The sequence below is a fragment of the Gastrolobium bilobum genome, unplaced genomic scaffold, assembly GCF_033153095.1.
Source record: "Gastrolobium bilobum isolate Gb01-03AN ecotype WA unplaced genomic scaffold, APGP_CSIRO_Gbil_v1 utg211162, whole genome shotgun sequence".
Taxonomy (NCBI): Eukaryota; Viridiplantae; Streptophyta; class Magnoliopsida; order Fabales; family Fabaceae; genus Gastrolobium; species Gastrolobium bilobum.
The window spans coordinates 15,831-39,361 of record NW_026898434.1 but is presented as its reverse complement, the minus strand read 5'-3'; the positions used below and the strand labels follow the sequence as shown (position 1 = coordinate 39,361).

Below are 23,531 nucleotides of genomic sequence, written 5' to 3'. Positions count from 1 at the left end.
AAGAACAGTTAAGTTTTCCTTGTTGAGAATGTTTGAAAAATATGGTATGATCTCCTTGACTCTGCTTATATTCAAACGACATCATGACTTTGGTAAACCTTCCAAACCAAGCTCGGGGAGATTGTTTTAAGCCATATATGGTCTTCTTCAATCTATAGACTTTGTCTCCAACAGTTGTAAAGTCAAACCTTAGTGGAATCTCCATGTAGACTTCTTCTAATTCACCATTGAGGAATGTATTCTTCATATTATATTGATTTTTGACCCAATTTAAGTGAGCAGCAAGAGATAAACTGCAAATTTGAATAATATAACAAAATTGTAAACTGCAAATTTAAAACAATAGAAAAAAACAAAAAGTAAAAACAGCCAATTAAATTATAGAATTTTTTTTTTTGAAAAGGATGAAAATCTGAAACATGTGGATACATTTAATTGAAAGTGGGAAAGTAGAAAAGACGTTTCTTTCTTTCTCTCTCTCCCATAACCAGAGGTTCGACGTTTATCTCTTTCTCTCTCTCCAATAACTAGGTTTGTTTGTAGAGGACACGACGACGTTCCTCTCTCTTTCTCCAGAATGGATACATACATTCTGCATCTTCTCTTCTCACTCTTTCTCATCCACACATTTCTCGCAGATTGATGATAGAGAGGAAAGGGTTAGGGTCCGCAAATGGCTGCTATTTGGCCGCAAATGCGGCCGCAATGGCGTTTCGGAGCGGGTTCTTGAGGCGAGGCAGCACAACTCGCATCCGGCGCATATGGCTGAAATGAAACTTTTATGCTGTATAGAAAGGTTTTTAGATAAGATATATTGAGAAATAGGGTATTGAGTACTTGATCTTCTTCCTTTTATTAAGGCAATCAACAAGTCACAAAAAAGCAGAATTATTAGTGTCAGGCTCAGAAATAGGGACAATTGTGTTTTCAGTACTTACCAGTCAATGGTTCAGACGTTGGTGGTAGCTACTGGTAGAGTGGGGTTTTTCTTTCTCTGATATAGCAACTTAGGTGTCCTTGGCGCCTTCTTTAGTATGCACTTTTGTAGGCTGCCAAGGCTCACGTCTTTGTCATCTGTTGAATCTTGCTCATCATGCGATACAATGATAGGCTTTGAGGCAAACTGAGAAGGTAATGGCAAAGGAGAAAGCTCGGGCTCAAAAGACAGGGTTGAAAATTCCAAATTACTCTCCCTTTGAAGGTGAGGACGAGGATAAAATGACATATCTTCATGAAATGTAACATCCATGGAAACAAAAAACTTACGGTTCTGAAGGTGATAACATTTGTATCCTTTTGTTTGGAGTATAATCCAAGAAGATACATTTAAGAGCCCGAGGATCCAACTTACTTCGATGTTATTTATGAATATGGACAAAGGTCACACAACTAAAAACTCGAGATTGTAGGCTTTGCTAGACAGGAAAAGAAGGACTTACACAACCAAGAACTCGGGATGAGAGTCAGTTGATCAGATAAGCCGCAATTAACATAGCCTCTCCCCAATAAGACCTGGGAACTGAAGTTTGGAAAAGTAAGGCTTGTGTAACTTCGAGCATGTGATGGTTCTTTCTTTTAGCAACTCCATTCTATTGAGGAGTATCAACACATGTGAACTCATAAATCGTGCCTTTGTCTTTAACAAACTGTGATAGGTGTTGATTGATGTACTCAGTGCCATTATCAGACCATAATTGTTTAAAACATTTACCAAATTGTGTTTGAATCATGTGATAGAATTGAACAAATAAGGCTGGCACCTCTAACTTGTCACGCATAAAAAATACCCATGCGAGTACAATCATCAATAAAAGTAACGAACCATCTTGTTCCAGAGTAAATAGCCGACCCCCAAAACGCTATAGCGGGTAGTGGTAAAGCTGTTACTGTGAAATCCATATAAATACTTTTAATAAATTATACCACATATAAATGCTATAAGATAAGAAATCACCTAAAATAGGAGGAAATGAGGAATATAAAATATAATACTACACATTCAAGTCAAGGATTCAAGGAACATAAAGGAAGTAACATACTAGTTCAATCAAAGTATCTAAATTAATAACAATACAGCCAAACACATTTTTTTAAGGTCATTCTTATTACTTCAAAAGATCAATTATCTCATATATTATTTAATATGATTTATTTTATGTCAGAGAATTCTAAATATTAATGAATAAATCAACAATAATAATTTTGTAATTTTCTATTTTAATATAAAATTGTAAATTGTAAATTATATATATATATATATACATATTATGGTAACAAATTATTTTTATATTACATTATAAGATCATGCAAATTATAATTTATCTAAAGTGTATAATATAAATCTTGATTAGTAAAAATAAATATATTTTATTAAAATGTGAATTGATGGATAGAAAAACAATGGGACTTCTCATGGTGCAATATAGGAGATACCTCATGCTATAGACACATTAGTGGGGTCCACCATTTAAAAAAAAAAATTAAAAATAAAATAAAATGGTGCACATTGTTCGAAGGGTCTGCATGAAGCATTCTCTTTCTCCATCAACATGATACTTATATTTCCCTTAAATAAAAGCCCATGCTAAATGATTGGGATCATGTTCATACTAACAATTCAAACTACTGTCTTTTTATACTGTTGTGATTAGAAATAATAACTGATTATTGATCTATGCTCACTTCTAATGCGCTAAAATGACTATTTCTTTTGTTGCCTTGTGGATGGCTGATCATTTCTTCTAGTCTTTTACTTAATTATGCAATTTTAGTTTCATGAAGTAGTTTGGTTACTGTATTTTGTGTTCTCTTCGGACAGTCGGTTGATGGATCCACTAACTACAGATTTGAGGAATATGAATAGTTTAGCTAAGGTACGGATTTATGGATGCAGGTTTATGTTTTACTCACATATATATTTATAAGTATGGTTGTGTTTGCATGCTCTGTTATGAAATTTCCTGAAAGTTATGAATTTGTTTATGATCTATCAGAAAATGAGATTAAGGCGTATTGAGAGAGGAGCTTTGACTCTTGCATCTGCTGAAGTCAAATTTCAAATTGACACAGAGACTCATAATCCCCTTGATATTGGTAGTCTTCTTACCTCTTAATGTCATTTAGTTATTCTTTTTGAGGTTTTAGAAGGTGAGCAATTTTGTGTTATTCGAATTGGATAAGAAGTTCTACTGGTGCCATTAGATTGTTCATAGTAAGAAGAATGAATGACCTGTCATCTATTGATACTCTGTCACATTTTCCAGATCGTGCTACCTATGTGTCCTTTGTGTCCCTTGCATTCTGTACATCATTTAGAGGAACCCATTCTGGAAGTATTTACCAGCTAGTTGATATCATTTAAACCACAAAGCTCGGTCCATGAATATGTCTGCCTTTAGATTAACACTGGTGTCCTGAACGATTTTAATTACTTTACTTTTTTGGGATGCTGGAAGTTCAGAAAATTAACATTATTTTGTTTTTTGTTTGATGTTTCTACACGTTTAATGCATTAGCTGATATCAATCTGGTACGATGTGTCATGATATGTAAGCATGAGTGTGACATCAAATGAAGAGATATTTATGAAGTTAATTAATCTTAAGGACTGATAAATGATAATAAGAGGGGCATAAAAAGTTCAAATTATTATGAAGGACGGTGTACACAGTTTTTTTGGGGAAAGGGACAATTAGATTTCTCTTAATATAGAAAATAGCCTTAATTAAAACCCTTTTTGCAACTGTTAGCCATTTTCTGAAAACAATTAGCCTCTTAATAATAAATAAGCAATAGCCATTAGTAATCTTCCAAACTAGTATCTTTACATTTAGAACTTCATTTACAATTGTGTGGTGTTGAACGTTGATTAAGTAGGATGGAGAGAGGACATCTCCCTAGAATTGAGATGGTAAATTAGTAGCCATCATGCTGGTACTTACCTTGTCTGTCTCAAATTTATATGAAGAGGGTATATTGACATGCTTTTCCCTTCCATAAGACAACTTTTCAACTGCCGGTTTTCCATTATTGAACCAGCATGTATTTTCTGTGTGGCTTGTCTTTCTACAATTCACGCCAAGTTCGATATTTTTTTTTTCCTGTTGAAAAGGTGGCTGATTGGACTGATGTCCTTTAGCTGACATGGCTGAGATTTTCTAACTAAGGCAAAGAGTTTGAGCTTCCCTTATCAACTTAGAAAATATTTGTGAACCTTTGCTAGTGGCTTGGTACCAACAATTGTCCCACTACTTCATCAAGCTTCTTATTAAGTCCAAGAAGGAACTTGTAGATCCTGTTGGTAATTGTGTTCAGCAGCAATGACATCACCTGGCTGTTCTCGAGTCTCATTTGTGGTTGTGATATGGACCAGCATACTAAGGTGTATGGGAGGGATAAGAAAAGGAGTGTGTGGGCCAGGCCCAGTGATGAGTCAGCTTGGAATTCCCAAATTGGCCCTCAACAGAGTGCAATGCTGGCAGGAGTTAGTTAAAATAGGCTTGAATGGAAGGAGAGGGGGTATTGAGTAGTCTTTGCTGGAATTGGTACCTAGGAGAGTGAGGAGCCTTTTGATTAATTGTTCTGTCTCTGTTTTAATCTGCTGTTGATACTGTTTCCATTGTTATAGTGGGTGTAATTTTCCATATCAGAATACAGAGATTTCACTTTCTTTGATCTATTGAAATCTACACATTTAGTTGAGCTGAGAGTGGATTGAACCTATAAGGTTACTAGGATCATCTTTCTCCGGTTGTTTGCCATCACTGATGATGTACTCTTTCCTTCCCTTTCAATGGTGAAATATCTGAATTAAGCTGGCCCATTGAATGAAGTTCTGGCTGTTCGGTTTGTAGCCAATGATAGGAAGAACAAGGCCTTCGAGCGGGTTGGTTCCAATCTTCGATTAGGATACCACCTTTGAGGTGCCACTCTCCTGGTCGTTTGCCATGGATGAAGCAATGATGAAGTTTGTAATCAACCCTGGCTCAGATCATGCTCTAATACCATAAATAAAACATTGTATTTTTCCTTTTTCTGTTGATTACAAGATGGTAGTACAAATAAGGAATTAGGGTAAACACTGTACATTAATGGATGTACCTTAATCTAGGCCTAAAAAACTAGGAGAGGAATTCTCTCCCTACAGATAGGAAATCCCTAAAACATAGGAGCTAATAACTACACCTAGCTGTACATAAAAGAAACAGAATCAGGAGATTCTATCTGAAGAAAAGAAGAAGTGGAAGAAGTGTTTTATCTAAATAATACTTTCTTGATTCATTGAGAGACCCAGTGGGACCTTTTTATATTGAGTACATCCAACTACCTCAACTACTTTAATAAATATGCAACCTCCAACTACATCAATAAATATACAACTACCAACTAAATATACAACTACCAACTACATCAATAAATACTATCTAGAATATTCTACATATTCTACACTCCCCCTCAAGTTGGGAGATATATATTGATCATTCTCAACTTGCAGATCAAATTCTCAAAGGTCGGCTTAAGTAATCCTTTGGTGAGAATATCTGCCGTCTGTTCCTTGGTAGGTATATATGTCAAGCATACACTACCTTCTTCTAACTTCTCTTTGATAAAGTGACGATCAACTTCCACATGTTTTGTTCTGTCATGATGAACAGGATTTTGAGCAATGCTGACAGCAGCCTTATTATCACAATATAATCTGATAGGTAGGGAATAAGAGATCTTCAACTCCTCTAGAAGCCTTCGTAACCAAATTCCTTCACAAATACCATGGGCTAGAGCCCGAAATTTTGCTTCTGCACTGCTTCTTGCAACAACAGTTTGTTTCTCACTTCTCCAGGTCACAAGGTTTCCCCAGACATAAGTACAATATCCTGAAGTAGATCTTCGGTCCATTGCAGAGCCAGCCCAGTCTGCATCTGTATAGATTTCAATCATCCTTTTGTGCCCATTTTTAAAGAAAATTCCTCGACCAGGGGTATTTTTGAGGTATTTGAGAATTCTATAAACAGCACTAAGGTGTTTTTCCTTAGGAGAATGCATGAATTGGCTAACCATGCTCACAGCAAAAGCAATATCAGGACGAGTGTGAGACAAATAGATTAATTTCCCCACTAGTCTCTGGTACTGCTCCCTATCAACATCTTCCCCGTCCTCAACACCCATCTTGATATTAGCTTCAATTGGAGTCTCTGCCGGCTTGCACCCAAGCATACCTGTTTCTTGCAACAGGTCTAGAATGTATTTTTTCTGAGTTAAAGAAATTCCTTCCTTCCTCCGAGCAATTTCCATGCCAAGAAAATATTTGAGAGATCCAAGATCTTTTAGTTGAAACTGGTCAGCTAAACATTTTTTTAAAGAGGTTATCTCCTCGCTATCATTACCAGTGATAATTATGTCATCAACATAAACGATCAGAATAGCAATTCTTCCTTTGTCGGAGTGTTTAAAAAATAAGGTGTGATCAGTCTGAGCTTGGGTGAACCCTCTTCCCTTAACAGCTTGAGTAAATTTCCCAAACCATTCTCTGGGAGATTGTTTAAGTCCATAGAGAGACTTCTGCAACTTGCACACAGAACCATCCCCTTTTTCAAAACCAGGAGGTGGATCCATGTAAACTTCCTCATGTAGATCACCATTCAAGAAGGCATTCTTAACATCTAACTGTTGCAATGGCCAATCAAGGTTGGAGGCAAGAGATAGCAGAACGCGGATAGTGTTAAGTTTGGCAACAAGAGCAAATGTCTCCTGATAATCTATCTCATGAGTCTGAGTAAATCCCTTAGCAACTAATCTGGCCTTATACCTATTGATGCTATTGTCTGCATTGAATTTTATTGTGAACACCCACTTGCAACCAACAATTTTCTTTCCTTTAGGTAATGCCACAAACTCCCATGTTCCATTTTTTGTAAGTGCATCCATTTCTTCTAATACAACATTCCTCCGTTTTGGGTCATCAAGTGCTTTTTGGATATTTTTGGGTATCCTGGTACTATCTAACATAGTGTTGAAAGCACGAAAACCTGGAGACAACTTTTCATATGAGATATAATGGGAAATAGGATGAGCAGTGCAAGATCTAGTACCTTTCCGAAGAGCAATAGGCATATCAATGTTGGTTGTACTAGTACATTCAAGTGGGTTGCTGGAACAAGGACTCGAATCAGGATCCTGGCAGTCTAGAGTATCTTCATGTGTTTTGCGCCTGCTATAAAATTTTCCCCATTTACCAGGAGGATCATTAGATTCAGGTATAGTTACTCCCCCTGTTTCCTTCCCAATAACTCCCCCTGTTTCCAAAGGCCAAGGTAAGACAGCAGCATCATTTGGTTTCCCAGGCTTATCATCATCCATACCAATACCAATAGACTCCCCCTGAAGAGAAGTCGGGGAAAAAAAGGATTGTGTCTCATAAAAGGTAACATCCATGGAAACAAAAACCTTACGGAGAGAAGGTGAGTAACACTTATAACCTTTTTGATTAGGGGAATATCCTATGAAGACACATCTAACAGATTTAGGGTCAAGTTTGGACCTGTGATGTGGAGGAATATGCACAAAAACCACACAGCCAAATATTCTGGGAGGAAGAGAAGAAACAGCACTGAAAGAGGGAAAAAATTTAGTAAGACAAGATAAAAGAGAATGAAAATTTAGTATCCGAGAAGGCATCCGGTTAATGAGATAAGAGGCTGTCAAGACGGCTTCCCCCCACAGATATTTAGGGACATGCATCGTGAATAAAAGAGCTCGAGCAACTTCAATTGGATGTCTATTTTTTCTTTCAGCCACCCCATTTTGTTGAGGGGTGTTATGACAAGAACTTTGATGAATAATTCCATGCTGGTTTAGGTAATCTCCAAGAACAGAATTAAAATATTCAGTACCATTGTCTGTTCACAGAATTTTGATAGAGGTCTGGAATTGAGTTTGAATCATAGCATGAAAATTTTTAAAGGTGGATGCCGCATCAGACTTATCTTTCAAGAGGTATACCCAACATACCCTAGAATGATCATCAATGAAAGTAATAAACCAACGAGCACCCGAGATATTTTTTTCACGAGCAGGTCCCCAAATATCACTATGAATCAATGTAAAGGGAGAAGATTCATGATATTTTTTAGGAGAATAAGTGGCACGAGAATGCTTTGCAAGCTGACAAATATCACAAAGAAGGGAACTTGGCTTTTTACTGATGAACAAGTTTGGGAATAACATCTGAAGATAGACAAAATTTGGGTGTCCTAACCTACGATGCCATAACAAAACATCATTACAATCATCTGATAAACATAAAGAGTGGTTTGAAAAAATCCTCCTTTCACAAGGATCCTCTTTAAAATAGTAGAGCCCTTCTTCCTCTCTAGCACTGCCAATCATCGTCCCTGAGTCCTGTTCCTGAAAGGTACAAGCATTTGCATAGAACCTAGCAACACAATGCAACTCAACAGTAAGTTTGCTAATTGGGATGAGGTTACAGGTAAGAGAGGGAACATGAAGGACTGAATTCAAAATAATATGCTCAGAAAGTTTAATGGATCCCTTCCCCGCAATAGTGGAGAAATTCCCATCAGCTGTTCTTATTCGTGACGGGTGATAGTAAGGGGTATAGGAGAAAAATAAGGTTGCATTACCTGTCATGTGATCAGAGGCCCCTGAATCAAGGATCCAGCGATTACTACGTTCAACATGGAATGCCATACCTTTTTGAGCAACATGACTAGTTGCCTCGGCAGGTTGAGATATCAGTTTCTGAAATTGCTCATACTGGGCCTTGGAGAGGAAAACACCATCAAGGTTTGAAGGGACATGAGACACCTCCCCTTTATCTTCGGAAGATACTTGATTAGCACGATTCTTGTTCTCTCCTTTTGGTTTCCAGTTTGGTGGTTTTCCATGAATTTCCCAACATTTTTCACGGGTGTGACCACCCTTATTGCAATGAGAACACCAACGGTCAGAACGTTTTGAGTCCCCAGAAAGACGAACAATATTCTTTGCTATAAGGGCAGACTCATCAGAGGACTTAGAGTCCTTATCACCCAACATTACCTTTCGGCGAAGCTCCTCCCTTCGTAATTCAGAAAAAGCAGTAGCAAGGGAAGGTAATGGGTTTTGTTCCAAAATTCTTCCACGAACATCATCCAGATCAGAATTAAGGCCAGCAAGAAAATCATAGAGACGCCTTTTCTCTATATAATTTTTGAACCTTGCATTAGCTTCTAAACCTTGAAGGTCTGCTTTATCATAAAGATCTAACTCTTGCCATAGTATTTTGAGAGCAAGGAAGTATTCAGTAACAGTCATCCCTCCTTGGCGTAATTCTTTCACCTTGGTGTTGAGATCAAAAGCCTGAGATGCATTGCCCAGGTCAGAGTAATATTCTTTAATAGCTTCCCAAATCTCAGGAGCTGTGTCAAGAAATAAATAAGTTTGACTGATATCTGGTTCCATAGAATTAGTCAGCCATGTCATGACTAAAGCATTTTCAGTCACCCAAGCATCATAACCAGGTTCACGTTCTGCTGGTTTTACCTTTTTTCCGTCGAGATACCCCATCTTCCCTTTAGCCTGGATAAACAACTTAACAGATTGACACCATTGCACATAGTTCCTACCGTTTAAACGGTGACTGGTGATCTGCATTGTTGGTTTGTCTCCAGAAGACGAAGAGTTGGGAAGGGGTGAGGTTCCAGACGAAATTTCAGAATTTCCAGCATCCATGGCTTTCTAACAGGTACCCAGAAAAAAGTTCCTCCAAATACGATTTTGACCCTCAAAACAAGAAGAGGGTTGGCGACACTGAAACAGTAATTGCTACAGTGATGAACAATACTGCAACGGGTCTTCTGTGGGCTGGCTCGGTATTTTGTTCTGAACCTAATGGTGGCCTTGGTTTCGTGGTTGGAGGTGTCTAGTAAGGATTCTGGCTTGGACAGTGGCTAAAACGAAAAAAAAGGAATAGGAAAATGACTTAAAAATAAATTAGAACGGGGAAGAGACTGGAATATAACCAGCTCTGATACCATGAAGAAAAGAAGAAGTGGAAGAAGTGTTTTATCTGAATAATACTTTCTTGATTCATTGAGAGACCCAATGAGTCCTTTTTATATTGAGTACATCCAAGTACCTCAATTACTTTAATAAATATGCAACCTCCAACTACATCAATAAATATACAACTACCAACTAAATATACAACTACCAACTACATCAATAAATACTATCTAGAATATTCTACATATTCTACACTATCTGTTCCTAAAATCAGGCTAAAAATGAGGAACTGATCACCACCAAAAACAATTAGCCACTTAGTTGAAACAATTAGCGAGAGTATTAAGTATTACCAATTTAGTGGTATTTTTTCCCATTAAGTGAAATCAAATGACCCGTCTTCATAAATAAATTTTGGATAGCTCTTCATAATTTGAACGGTTAATGCCCCTTAGAATTAAATATTTATTGTTAGCGGTCCTTGAAATTAATTATCCCTAATTCTGAACTCGTGTTGTTCATATATCTGCTGAGAGATGATCACTTTCAATATACGTTTTCTTGTTGCTTCTTGGTAAGACTTGCACTTCAAAGCTGCTGTTCCAGATCCTTGCTTTGGAAGACTGGTTTCTGAGTCAGTTCATATATCATCAGTGAGACCTCATGAGTTTAGGTTAAATTTTGATGTCTTCAGTAACTTTTAATGACTTGAAATTGTAATCGTTATGATATTAGGGTGGCCTATGTTAAATAGTATTGTTCAGTGTAAGTTATATTGTGTTAGTATGTTGTGAGTGTTACTGAGCTGGGCTTGTACCCAGTGATGATACTTCTTGCATATCTAGTGCTAAATGCCTATATTAGGCATTTTTGTACTACTACACTTGTATTCAACCTAGATTATAAGTATAAATAGGGGTATGAATATGCATTACATAACAGTTTAGTCTCATTTCATTATTGAAATATATTTCTCTTTTTCTGTTTCCATCGGTAAAGAACCATTTCAATCTAAAAGTTTAAGCTTTAGGTGACTGTTACAGTAATAGAACCATCTCTTTTTTTGGGTATGAAAGGTGGACAATACATAGGTCCACCAACCTGTGCTAAGAAATTTCGTAATATTTTATTATCTATTAATAGAATGGGAGCGGTAAGGGTCGAATTCGTGATCATTTGTTCACAGAGGCTCTGATACTATATAAAGAACCATATCAAGTTAAAAGCTTAAACTATTAGGTAAATGTCACATTAATGGTTTTAAATTATTTCAAAAATAACTTATTTGCTTTCTCTTAAGGATGTTTAGTTGTACCCATAGTTAAATTGGATATTTTGTAGGAGAGAGATTGAGGTTGATGGTTTTCTATTATACTTTAATTTCCCCTACTTCATGAAAGGAGAGGGGAAAAAAAAACTGGGTTTTATTTTTCCCCTTTCCTTTTTATAAAAATTAATTCTACTGTTTGATTTTAATTGCAGGCATGTACCAGATCCGGGAAGCCAACCAAATGGTGGAGGAGTTTATGCTTGCTGCTAATGTTTCAGTTGCACAACAAATTCTTAAAAGTTTTCCTTTGTGTTCCTTATTAAGGTTGTTTTTTGTTTTGACCTTTTTAACATATAGTTTTGAAATGGTTGTTTTTCTTGGGAGGGGCTGCCTTTATACTGTCTTTTTTTATGTTCTTCTATGTCAATTACAAAAATTTAATTTGTGAATTGAAGATTGTAAATCAAATTGAATATGCATTTGGTACATTAAGTAATTTGATTAATTTCTGATTTCATGGGTTAGTGCACTTAATTTCCATAGTAAAAGAGTTTTGGTTGATAGTGGATCAAAACAGAACAAACCTCACAAAGCTTAACTGGTATAGCACCCAAGAGAGCCAAGAATACACTAGTCTTTGATTGAAAACTCAGCAAAAGATACTGATAAAAGCAGGATCAAAACACATACAAATTATGATGAATCTACTGTATTATTCTTCTGTTGATAATGATATCTGAACCTGTGTGGTTGACTTTCAGTGGAAGATGAAGAAACAAAACAGAAAATAGGTCTAAGGGTCAGAGAGACCCTGCTCCCTCCTAATTCCACTTGATGGCCTCACCGGCAATCTGTTGCAGTAACCATTCCCTCCCCGAGATCTCAATTCCCCCTGATTGCCTCTCTTCCAAGCCGTTACATTAGCTATTCCCTCCCCAGGAGACTTGGTTTCTCTGCGCTCCTTCCTAATATACACCTTAGTAATAGGTGATTTTGGAACACATACTAATAGAGGACACGTGTCAGTTTGTAAGTCAGTTTGTAGTGTGTTCAGTTTGTTATTCAGTTCAGTCAGGGTGTTAGTGGCTTCTAGAAGATTATTACTCTTTGTATAGCCTATATAAAACTTGTCTCTTTTGAGATCTGCAAGAAAGAATTCAGTTGCAATATTAATCAGATAAATGTTTAGATCTCGCTTCTCTTTCTCTCTGATTCTTTCTCTTTGATGGTATCAGAGCCCTTCTTTGGGGCCTGATCTGTCTCTTTGTTCACCAACATGGCTTCCGCTTCAGCTAACACTAGCGATTCCGCTTCCTCTGCCTCGAACAAATCCAAATCTCCTTCGCTCTTCACAATGTAACTCTGTGTGAAACTAACCAGCAAAAATTTCTTGCTATGGAAACAAATCGTCGAGCCCCCAATCATTGCTCATCAGCTTGAGAAATTTCTCGTTATTCCAATATTCCAATGCGTTTCTTGTTAGAAGAGGATCGTACTATTGGAACGGTGAATCCAACCTTCTCAGAATGGGAACATGTTGATAAAATGCTACTTACTTGGCTACAATCAACAATATCAAAGGAAATGATCTCTAAAATCCTTGGAATTCGACAATCACATCTCACGTGGGATAAGATCAATCGTTACTTCAGTTCGAGGCAAAGGCTAGTCAAGTTCGTTCTCATCTCAGAAACATCAAGAAAGGTGATAAATTGTTGAAGAATTCTTGACACGAATTAAAGCTCTTAGTGAGACGTTAGTAGCCATTGGTGATCCTATTACGGAGTCAGAACAAGTTGAATGGGCCTTATAAGGACTGCCAGAAGAATATGCACCGTTCATTACGTATTTTCATGGTAGAGAAAGCTCCAGCACCTTTGAAGATCTGGAATCTCAGCTTCCTGCTCAAGAAACGATGATTGCTAAATATAACTTAGCTGGATCTGTGAATACAGTTCATAAAGAAAATCTTTTGTTTGCCCTTGTTTTTGGTGCCCCAGAACGGGGACCTGCAAATCCTACTAACAATTTCTCTACACTATTAGGATCATGCATTTCTAACCTCAGTCTACCTCATTAGCAGACTGCCAACTTCAGCTCTTAATTTCCAAATCCCCCTCCAACTCCTTTATCATACCCTACCTGATTACTTATCTTTTCGTATGGTTGTGCTTGTTATCCTTTTCTTCGTCCTTGCAACAAGCATAAACTAGATTTTCATTCTAAAGAGTGTGTTTTTGGGCTACTCTCCTAGTCACAAAGGATATAAATGCTTGGCTTCAGATGGCAGGATGTTTGTGTCCAAAGATGTCTTGTTTAATGAAATCAGATTTCCCTATTCTCAGATTTTCCCTTTCACTTCCTCTCCCTGTTCATCATCTGTATCCCCTTATACTACATCTCATCTACCTCTCTATAATTCACCTACTCCTCTACCAATCTTACCCACTGCCACTCCTAATACCTCACCCACTTCTTTATCTACTGCCACTCCTATTATCTCACCTACTCACTCACCTCCTATCTCCCGCTGCCCTCTCATCTATCCCCGCCAATACCTCCTCTGCATTGTCTTCTTCTACACAGCATCCCCTGCTACTTCTGCATCTGCTTCGAAACCACATCATCAATCCTTACACTCACAGGAAAATGGATCTCCTAGGTCTGCCCCCTCTCTGTCTGGGTCTAATAATCAGTGTATCTCCCCTGTTTCTTCTGCATCTATTTCCATAGGTATGTCTCCTATCTCTCCTGGGTCTAGTTCTACTCCTGTTATTCCTAGATCCTCCTCTTTTGGGTCTCTGTCTTCTCCTCTTTCTTCGGGTTCAGAATATGCCCCCACTGCTCCTCTTAAGTCCACGTCTCCTACTCACTCTATTAACACCAGATCCGAAGGTCCTCCACCATCTATTTTTACTGCTCACACTGAACCAACTTCTGTGAAACAGGATTTGACTCATCCACAATGGTTACTGGCCATGAAACAAGAATATGCTGCACTTTTGGCCAATAACACTTGGTCTCTTGTTTCTCTTCCTCCCTCTAGGAGTCCCATTGGCTGTAAATGGGTGTTTAAAGTAAAGGAGAATCCAGATGGTTCCATTAACTAGTATAAGGCTAGATTGGTGGCAAAAAGGTTCCACCAACAACATGGTTTTGATTTTAGTGAGAATTTGATAGACATCGATAGAACAGATTTAAAGAAACAACTAAACAGAAGCACTTTACTATGAAAGCAGAAGTACAATGTATCAGTAATTACAATAACAGAGACTAGTTTTCTAATAGACCTTACAATGACAATAATGAAAGGTAATTACAATAAAGGTAATAGACAATAGCAGTGACCACTCTAGAGCATTCGAGAGGCCCTAGTCTCTTCCAAGTTCCAGCTTAATTCCAAGATCTCAGATGATCCCCTCGTGCTTCCTATGCCTCCCTCTTATATAGCTAACTTTCCCACCCATTTTCAGTTGAACATCCCTTCCAGATCCTTCCCCTCCTAACAACCCATTAACCAACCGGCTTGCTTAGGCCTGGGCCGTATCAGAATTTTTCTCCTGTTGTGAAGCCTGTAACTATTAGAATCATTCTTGCACTTGCTCTAACCCGTGGCTTGAATGGTGACTTAGTTGAGGATGTTTACATGACTCAACCTCCTGCATTTGAAATGGCTGACAAGTCATTGGTTTGTAAACTCCATAAGGCTCTTTATGGTTTGATGCAAGCTCCAAGAGCTTGGTTTGAGAAGCTTGGCCAGTCCCTACATCATCTTGGGTTTGTTTCTAGCAAGTGTGATCCTTCCCTTTTTGTCTTGCAAGCTCATGGTCACTGCACTTATGTTTTAGTTTATGTTGATGATATTCTCATAACTGGCGGCAACTCCTCCTTTATTCAGACTTTGGTGCGCAAACTGAATTCTCAGTTTGCCTCAAAACAACTTGGGATTGTTGATTATTTTCTTGGTATTGAAGTAAAGCATCTTTCCAATGGGCACATGCTGCTCTCACAAACTAAATACATAAGATCTGTTATCTCGGGCTGGAATGATAGATGCCAAAGGAATCTCTACACCTATGCCCAGTAGCTGCAAACTTATCAACTTTGGTGGAAATTATGTTGCTGATCCTCACATGTACACAGATCAATCATAGGTGCATTACAATATGCCACTGTCACCAGACCTGAGATTGCCTTCATTGTAAACAAAGTTTGCCAGTTTGTCTCAACCCCTTGAAGAACATTGGACAGTGGTTAAACAAATTCTAAGATACCTTAAGGGCACACTGACTCATGGTCTTCTTCTTAAGGGCACATCTGCCCAGCCCCTTACACTGGTTGCCTTTTGTGATGCAGATTGGGCAATGGATCCAGATGAGGGACGCTCTACTTCAGGCTCATGCTTATTTCTATGGTCTAACCTCATTTCCTGGTGGTCAAAGAAACAACCACTTATTGCTAAATCTAGCAGAGGCTGAATATCGAAGCCTTGCTCTTACTGCCTTTGAAATGGTATGGGTTTAGTCGCTCCTTCATGAGCTCAATGTCCCTATACAGACACCTATTATCTACTGTGATAACCACAGCACGGTCTCCTTAGTCCATAATCCAGTCCTGCACTCTAGGACTAAGCATATGGAGCTCAATTTGTTCTTTGTCTGAGAAAAGGTTCTAGCTAAATCACTGGTTGTGAAACATGTTCCTGCTCAGCTTCAAGTTGTTGACACATTCACCAAACCTTTATCTACCCCTCCATTTTGTGACTTGAGAGATAAACTCAAGGTTCTTGATTGGCTATAGGTTGAGAGACCACCTTGAGTTTAAAGAAGGAAAGAGAGAAAAAAAAAGAGAAGAGGGGGGGGGGGGGGGAGGGGGGTAATAGAGCACACGTGTCAGTTTGTAGTCTGTTCAGTTTGTTATTCAGTTCAGTCAGGTTGTTAGTAGCTTCTAGGAGATTATTACTCTTTGTATAGCCTATATATAAGACTTGTCTCTTTTGAGATCCGCAAGAAAGAATTCAGTTGCAATATTAATCAGAGGAATGTTTAGATCTCGCTTCTCTTTCTCTCTGATTCTCTCTCTTTGACATACCAACATAAAACACCCAATGAGATAATTATAACCCTTACGTTATACTGATGTGAAATCCTAATCAAATACTAAATCTAAATCATAGTCAAACACTTCAACTAAGTCCTAATCAAATAGTATAACTAAAATAGAGATAGCTCATCCGAAGATAAATGAAATCCCTAAATTATCAGAACTCAAATGGCGTCATCTTCATTCTGCATCAATAACCTTAGTGATTTATGTAATCTTCTAATTTCTAAACATACTACTAGTGGATGATGAAGGTGGTTATTTGGGAAATTAAATTGGAATTTCTTTATAGGTCAAATGTTTATGGACCTTTTTTTTTAAAAAAAATAAATAAATTAGTTCCTGCTTTAAATAAAATTTGATTGAGAATTATATCTTTCCCAAGCATGTGAGACCATTGATTAGAAGCATTAAATGTTTCTACATTATAGAAACTGCCCAAACAATTACATGTAGCAAGATGATGCAATTGCTATTCTGGTAATTGTTTGTTGGTTCTTTTTTAGGCGTCATCCAACTCCAACTAGAGAGATGCTTGAACCCTTGCTACGTACTGCTGCTGCAGTTGGCCTGCACTTGGATATCTCATCATCGAAAGCATTGGCTGATTCTCTTGACCATGCTGTGGTAAATATTTTATTTTGTATTTGTATTTTTCTTTCGTTATTCTTGTTTTTTAATCTTTTTTTCATTGACTACATATAAATGGATTATGGATAATTACTAGCTACAATGATAAAATGTTTTTGGCTGCAGCATCTTTAATGGTTTACTTTTGGTTCACACATTGCTAGCTCAGGCAATTGATTTTTGAGAATCTTATTTGATCTCAAATTCTTTCTCCCTCTTGTACCAAATACTTTTTCAGGGTGATGATCCTTACTTCAACAAGTTAATCCGCATTCTGGCAACTAGATGCATGACTCAGGTAAATTGAATTTGTACAAGTGAACCCAGATTTAGAATTTACTAGAGATAATAGATTTTGTTTTTTGGTTTTTGTAGGCAGTTTATTTCTGTAGCGGGGATCTTAGCCCTGCAGAGTATCATCATTATGGGCTTGCAGCTCCTTTATATACCCATTTCACTTCACCTATAAGAAGATATGCAGGTATGTATCCGTTATAAGTATCAAATATTTACTCATTAATTGTAATGAGGTGAAACAATTTTTTTCCTCGCAGATGTCATTGTGCACAGGCTACTTGCTGCTTCTTTAGGAATATCCAAGTTACCATCTGTATTTCAAGACAGGCTGGAGCTCACTGGAATTGCAGACAGTATGAAATCTCTTTCATGATCTAATTAGAGCTTGGGTATTTTATGTTTTATGACTTTAATGATGTCACGGCCTTAATGGAAGTTTTTTCTAGGATAACTATATTCATTACAAAACTGATAGTAAATTTTTCTTAACAGGTTTTGTTCTTTTGGTGTGACATGTATTAAATCCTAATATCGCTTTTTATCCATGTGGTTTAGATTTAAATTATCGGCACAGGAATGCTCAGATGGCAGGGCGGGCCTCTGTAGAGCTGTACACACTCATTTATTTCCGGGCGAAGTACGTGAAATAGCTTCCCCTTTCTGTTAGTTATTGTTATCAATTGGCATTTCGCAACTTACTCTGGTGTATTTCTATCTTTTCCGTCATGCAGGTCAACAGATGAGGAGGCTAGGATAGTGAAAATAAGATCTAATGGATTTTTTGTGTTTGTTCCCAAGTAATGTCTCTTACCTGTTTCTTGTTTTTATTTTGCTTTGTCATATGACCTATGAAAGGGTCAGATTTAATCTGACCAGATGGTTGTTTTAAGCACCGAAGCAGCTATTAGATGTCGTTATACATTCAGTGAGTTTGTCATTTATAGTTTGTGTGTGACCTTTTTTCTTTTTAGATATGGCATAGAAGGACCTGTATATTTGACAACAAAAGCAGAAAAGGGAGGTGGAGAATGGTATGTAGATGAGCAACAGCAGAAGATTAAAAAGATGGATGGTAGTGTTTCATACAGCGTTTTGCAGACAGTGAAAATTCACATGGAGGTTGTGGAGCCTCAGCCTAACCGGCCAAAACTTCAGCTTACTCTCATCTAGAGGTATTGGGGATGCATTTATTTCAGCTTTGAAAGAGTTTTATGATATTAGCTTTTCTTAGAGTTTTATTTATTTATTTATTTTACTATTTATAGTTTCTAAGAAAAGCACTAAAACAGTTTTTTTCCGAGAATTTTTTTTTTTTTTTTTGTTTAAAAAAAGTTATCTGATTATTTTGAATTTTTTAAACATGTTTTTTAATTAAAAAACACTTTTCTTTTAAAAAGCACAAACAAACGGGCCCATAGCTCTTATTTAGATTGCCATCTGCATCTCATCATTTCTCAAGTAAGGTTTCTGATATTTGGAAATGGCAGGAATGAAAAACTTGTGTTGGACGGAGCACAGGATTTATGAACAAAGGTTGAAGAGTGGAAGGAGCAAAAGTTGTGGATAATTCTGAATTCGAACGGCTTTAGTGTATATTTTGAAAAATATGAATAGACATTATATATTTATTTGAACACAAGTCAAATTTGTCACTACAAACTTAGTTCTGTGAATGATAGGCCTTCAAATTTCGTATGCTAGGTCAGGATGCTATTGATTTTCATTCATCTTTTAAAGTTGGTTTTGATAATTTTATTATCTGTGAAAAATATAATGTATGTTTCACTTCGATGAGAGTATCATAATTGTTTCCCTCGATTGTAATCTTTACCGAAACTAAAAGTGGAAATGATTTCATTTGAGTTGGTTTATTAATCAAATAATTTTTTCAACATTGTAAAAAATTGGATTTAGATAGATTTTTAAAGATTACTTTTTATGTTTAGAAATCTTTGAATCTTTAATTTTTTTTTTATCCGTTTGACTAGCAAAATCAAAATATAGTCTATTTATTTAGAATCCAGTCAATTGTTAACAATTCTTACCATATTTTATTGGATTTTAAAATTTAATCTATTTGAATTCATCCACTTTTAATAATCAAATTATTTCCTAATTTGATATTCCAAAGATAAGATTTGGTATGTTATGAAATCCAGACCGACCTGGCCGAGTCGACCTGGGAACTGGTAAACCGGTCATATAATTGGTCTGGTTGAAGCAACAGATCGGTCATGCATCGGAACCGGTGCGACCTGTTCCGATCCGGCCGATTTTTATGAAAACCGGTTACCCGGTGACTCGAAGCGAGCTATGTCTGAGTAAAAATTGGAGATGAAAGTCTTCTTTCGTTTCTCGACGGTGAAGTAAGACTAAGCTCATGAGCTTATTATCCTAGGCCCAGTCCAAAAAAAATTTAATTTAAAAAAAAAAAAATCATAATAGACATTTTTGAATATTTTTTTTTACTTATTGACTTACATAAGTTATGTACCTATAACACTAATATTATTTCAATTATGCACTATGCAGAAAATTTTGATTTGATTTATAATTAGATATGTTATTTTCTGAACCTAAAGCCCCGTATCACCATCATTATATTTTTGTTTGATCTTTTATTGGATAATAATATGTGATTTATTATTTTTTATATTAAAATATTTGAAATATTTATCATTTTTTTTATATATTTGAGTATATTTATAACTTTTTAATATAAATTATAAAATTGTATATAATTACCGGGTCATGCGGTTGAACCAGTGACCCACTGATTGAACCAGTGACCCAGTACCTCGACCGGGTCAATGATCAGGTCGGTTTTAATAACATTGATACAAAGAGAGATTGCAAAACGGGCTGACCCATTCTTACTCGTTTTAAATTTGCCAAAAATTGGACGGAGTTCGCCAACGCGTCAATAGATGGTGAATTGGAAATATCAAGTGGGTTCGCTTATTAACTCACCAAAAAATTATTTGGGTTAACTCGAGACAATATTCATTGAAAAAAAAATCAAAAAGAAATGAATAAATAATTGTACACAATTTTTTCCCCCCTTTTTAGATATCATTCGAAGATACCATTCGATTCTTTTGTTTTTTGCATAACTTTTAAACCAAACTAAGAAATAACTAACTAGAACACAAAGTTAAACATAAGATTCAACTCGAGATACAAACCAAAAAGGGAAAACAGTCTTTTCAAAACACCATTAGGTGGTGCTTCTTGCACCGATGTAGATGCCCTTTTCGAATCCAAACAGTCTTTTCGTTTTTTTTTTTGTTTTTTGGTTTAGTAAACAAAAACAAGATGGTAAATTAAAAAAGAAAGAAAAAGAAAACAAGATGAAGGCTTTTCGTAGAAAGATATTGTTGGTCTTGCTAAAGAATATGCAAGATATACGCAAGTATACGCAGCCACAAGTAATATTGGGTCTTTAAGTCCCAGTTATCGTTCCTACAAGGATTTTTTGGTGAAAAGTTTAAAAGCACAAGGTGCAATTGCTTAAAACTGAATTTCTAAAAAGAGAGTAATAATAAAATTAACACAATACTATTCTGAAATAGCACTGACTACGTTACTAATTTTTTTTAGACTTTTCTGAATTAATTTCTTGAGTCAATTGTTCTAAAAAATGAAAAATAATAAGAAAGCAATTTAAGTATTGTTTTGTCTATTTTTGATGTAAAAAGATTTTTATAAAAAACATGTAAAACAGAAGGATGATTAAATTAAAGAAAGAAAAGAAAGGAAGAAGACCATAAAGAAGACGAATGACCCTTTTTCATGGTGCTAATTGCTCCATTTATAGCGTGCTTTCTACACACGCATGGGCTTTGGGCCATTCGTCAGCATCCACACGCGCTCTTGCAAATATCGTGACCCCTTTTCGCACAATCACCTCCACGGTTTTGCCACCCAAAATCTATTTGCACATCCATTGCATGTAACAACTTCACCAAAAATGACAGCTAAGACCTTGGCTCCTTCTCACACGATTTGGGTTAAGTCACGAGTTAGGAAAAATGATATGGCAAAAGAAAACAATATGAAATATGGTTTGGTGGCTCATGGGTTCAATGAAATTTGAGGTCAGGTGTGGTTATGGTTTTATGTAATGGGTGGATTTGGTGATCTGTAGTTGAGAGAGGGATATGGTTCAAAGAAGGGCAGAACAATGAAATTGGGAACGTGACTACCTTGCTGCCATAGTCGCTTAGTTACTGACGTGGGCTGAATTTTCTTTGTCATGCTCTCTAATTTCACTTTTTTGAGCTTCACCTTTTGGGCCTTTAAAATTCTGAAATAAGAAACCAAACGTAAGTATCACAACCCACTTTAACTCAACACAAACTAGAAATGGAGTATACTTAGTAGTGAACAAGTCTTCTAATAAAGAATTATCACACCCCAAAACTTGCATTGTTACTTGTCCCCAAGGAACAAATACAGCGCAACACCACAATTCTTTCAACAGAACAGTTCCTCATCAGACAAACAAAGCTTTTCAATTCACATCAGATATGCATAAGCAACAGAAATCTCAGAATCTACATTTTTCATTCAAACACACAACTCTGAATCACCACTCACAAATATCCACGGCTCTTTTTACTTCACAGAAGTTTAAAACAGGCATTAGTTAAAATGAGCAGTTTCTCAAATCCATCAATCTTCCATTCAAAACTTTCACAGGATCAGTTCTTGACTTTCACTAAAGGACTTGCAATTAACTCAACAGAAGTTTATTCATCAATCAGAGAAAAGGATTGCAGTTAAAGCATCAACAATTCGATGATCATTGTTACTTCATTGTTAAAGTGCAATCAGTGGCAAATGAACAATAACAAGGGAGACCATAACTCATCATTTCATAACACAAAGAACTATATTTTCACAAAAGGCAAATGAGAAGGAATCAATCTCTCTCCTCACTTACGTACATCACTCAATAATGCAGAGAGCTGTTTAACTCACATCTTTACTGGGAATAGCCTCAACATAGAATTGATAGGATGCTTTGGATTTTAAATGACACACAAATCAGACTTCAATCAGAAGGACATCATGGGTTGTATCTTGGCTTGGGTTAAGGTTGGAAATTAATGGAGGAATGGCTAACTCAGCTATGATGGACAATGGATGCAATCATCAAACTTTACTAGACACTTCCATTGTTGCCAATTTTTTTTTCTTTTGTAATCCTTTCCTTTTCCTTTTTCTTTTTTTTCTTTGACAATCTTTTTCATTTTTTATATAACTACATTCTTTTTTTCTTTTCTTTTTGAGAGTGGTGTACACTCACACCTTTTTCTCTTTTCTTTATCCTCAATCATGGAACTTAATTCTTTTTCAATAGATTGCAACTTCAAACTTTTTCTATTCCTTCATAGCTAAGTGGGCAGGTGGTCATGGAATGGGGAATAATGAAGGAGTCAAAAAATTAAGCTACAGGCTCAAAGTTGGTTAACAAAAACAAAAATTCAAGGTTGGCCTTTTGGCTCTAGGGGTTAATTAGAAAAAATTTCTCCTCTCCTTAATCCACCAAACAACTGGTAAATTCTTGCAAATCCTCCCTATATCCGCTCTCCTAATTCTTCTTTAAACATGAACTAATACTTTCTTACTCAGACAAACTAATAAACAACAAACAACCATCCTATAAATCTAAAAATAGCAACAACTCACCACCAAGCACAACTCAATAGATATCAAATAGAGAAAATTAAATCTTTTGTTTTTTAAAACAAAAAATATTACACTAAAAAATTTGAACAAGCACTATATATACATCACCAAATATTAGACAACCAGCACATAAACTTAGAAATTCACTCCCCAAACTTAAGAGGAACGATGTCCTCACTGTGGCCGAAACAGGTTACCAAAAAAAAAATTAAAAAAAATTAGGAACAAGGTAACCTGGGGCCAGAAGGGGTTCTCGCCATACTCAGCATTCTCAGAGTATTCTTCATCCTTCTCTTCTGCTTTTCTTTTTCTTTTTTTTTTAGCAATTTTCTGCTGCACCATCTTACTTAACCAGAATTTCCACAACTTCATGTGAAAAGACTTTAACAACTTTAAAGGGGCCTAACCATCCAAACTTTAGCTTCATAGGAACTAGCCTTAGTTTTGAATTAAAAGGTAGAGCTAGTTGCCCTATATCACACCACTTCATGACCTCTTTCTTCACAACCTCCTTCATTATTGGGTTCAACTTCCT

The 23,531-nt window shown here is 36.5% G+C and overlaps 1 protein-coding gene across 1 annotated transcript in view; it reads left to right on the top strand.

Moving 5' to 3' along the window:
- Positions 1 to 19,128, top strand: part of LOC133316313 (exosome complex exonuclease RRP44 homolog A-like) — a 28,236-nt gene extending 9,108 nt beyond the window's left edge. The window contains exons 3-13 of the mRNA XM_061518052.1: positions 2,819 to 2,873; positions 2,994 to 3,093; positions 11,485 to 11,596; positions 16,882 to 17,002; positions 17,244 to 17,303; positions 17,381 to 17,486; positions 17,560 to 17,655; positions 17,858 to 17,939; positions 18,034 to 18,099; positions 18,274 to 18,474; positions 18,790 to 19,128. Of these exons, the coding sequence (XP_061374036.1) occupies positions 2,819 to 2,873; positions 2,994 to 3,093; positions 11,485 to 11,596; positions 16,882 to 17,002; positions 17,244 to 17,303; positions 17,381 to 17,486; positions 17,560 to 17,655; positions 17,858 to 17,939; positions 18,034 to 18,099; positions 18,274 to 18,472 (997 nt within the window). The 3' untranslated portion in view covers positions 18,473 to 18,474; positions 18,790 to 19,128. The remainder of the gene's footprint in view (positions 1 to 2,818; positions 2,874 to 2,993; positions 3,094 to 11,484; positions 11,597 to 16,881; positions 17,003 to 17,243; positions 17,304 to 17,380; positions 17,487 to 17,559; positions 17,656 to 17,857; positions 17,940 to 18,033; positions 18,100 to 18,273; positions 18,475 to 18,789) is intronic.
- The last annotated feature ends 4,403 nt before the right edge of the window (positions 19,129 to 23,531 follow it).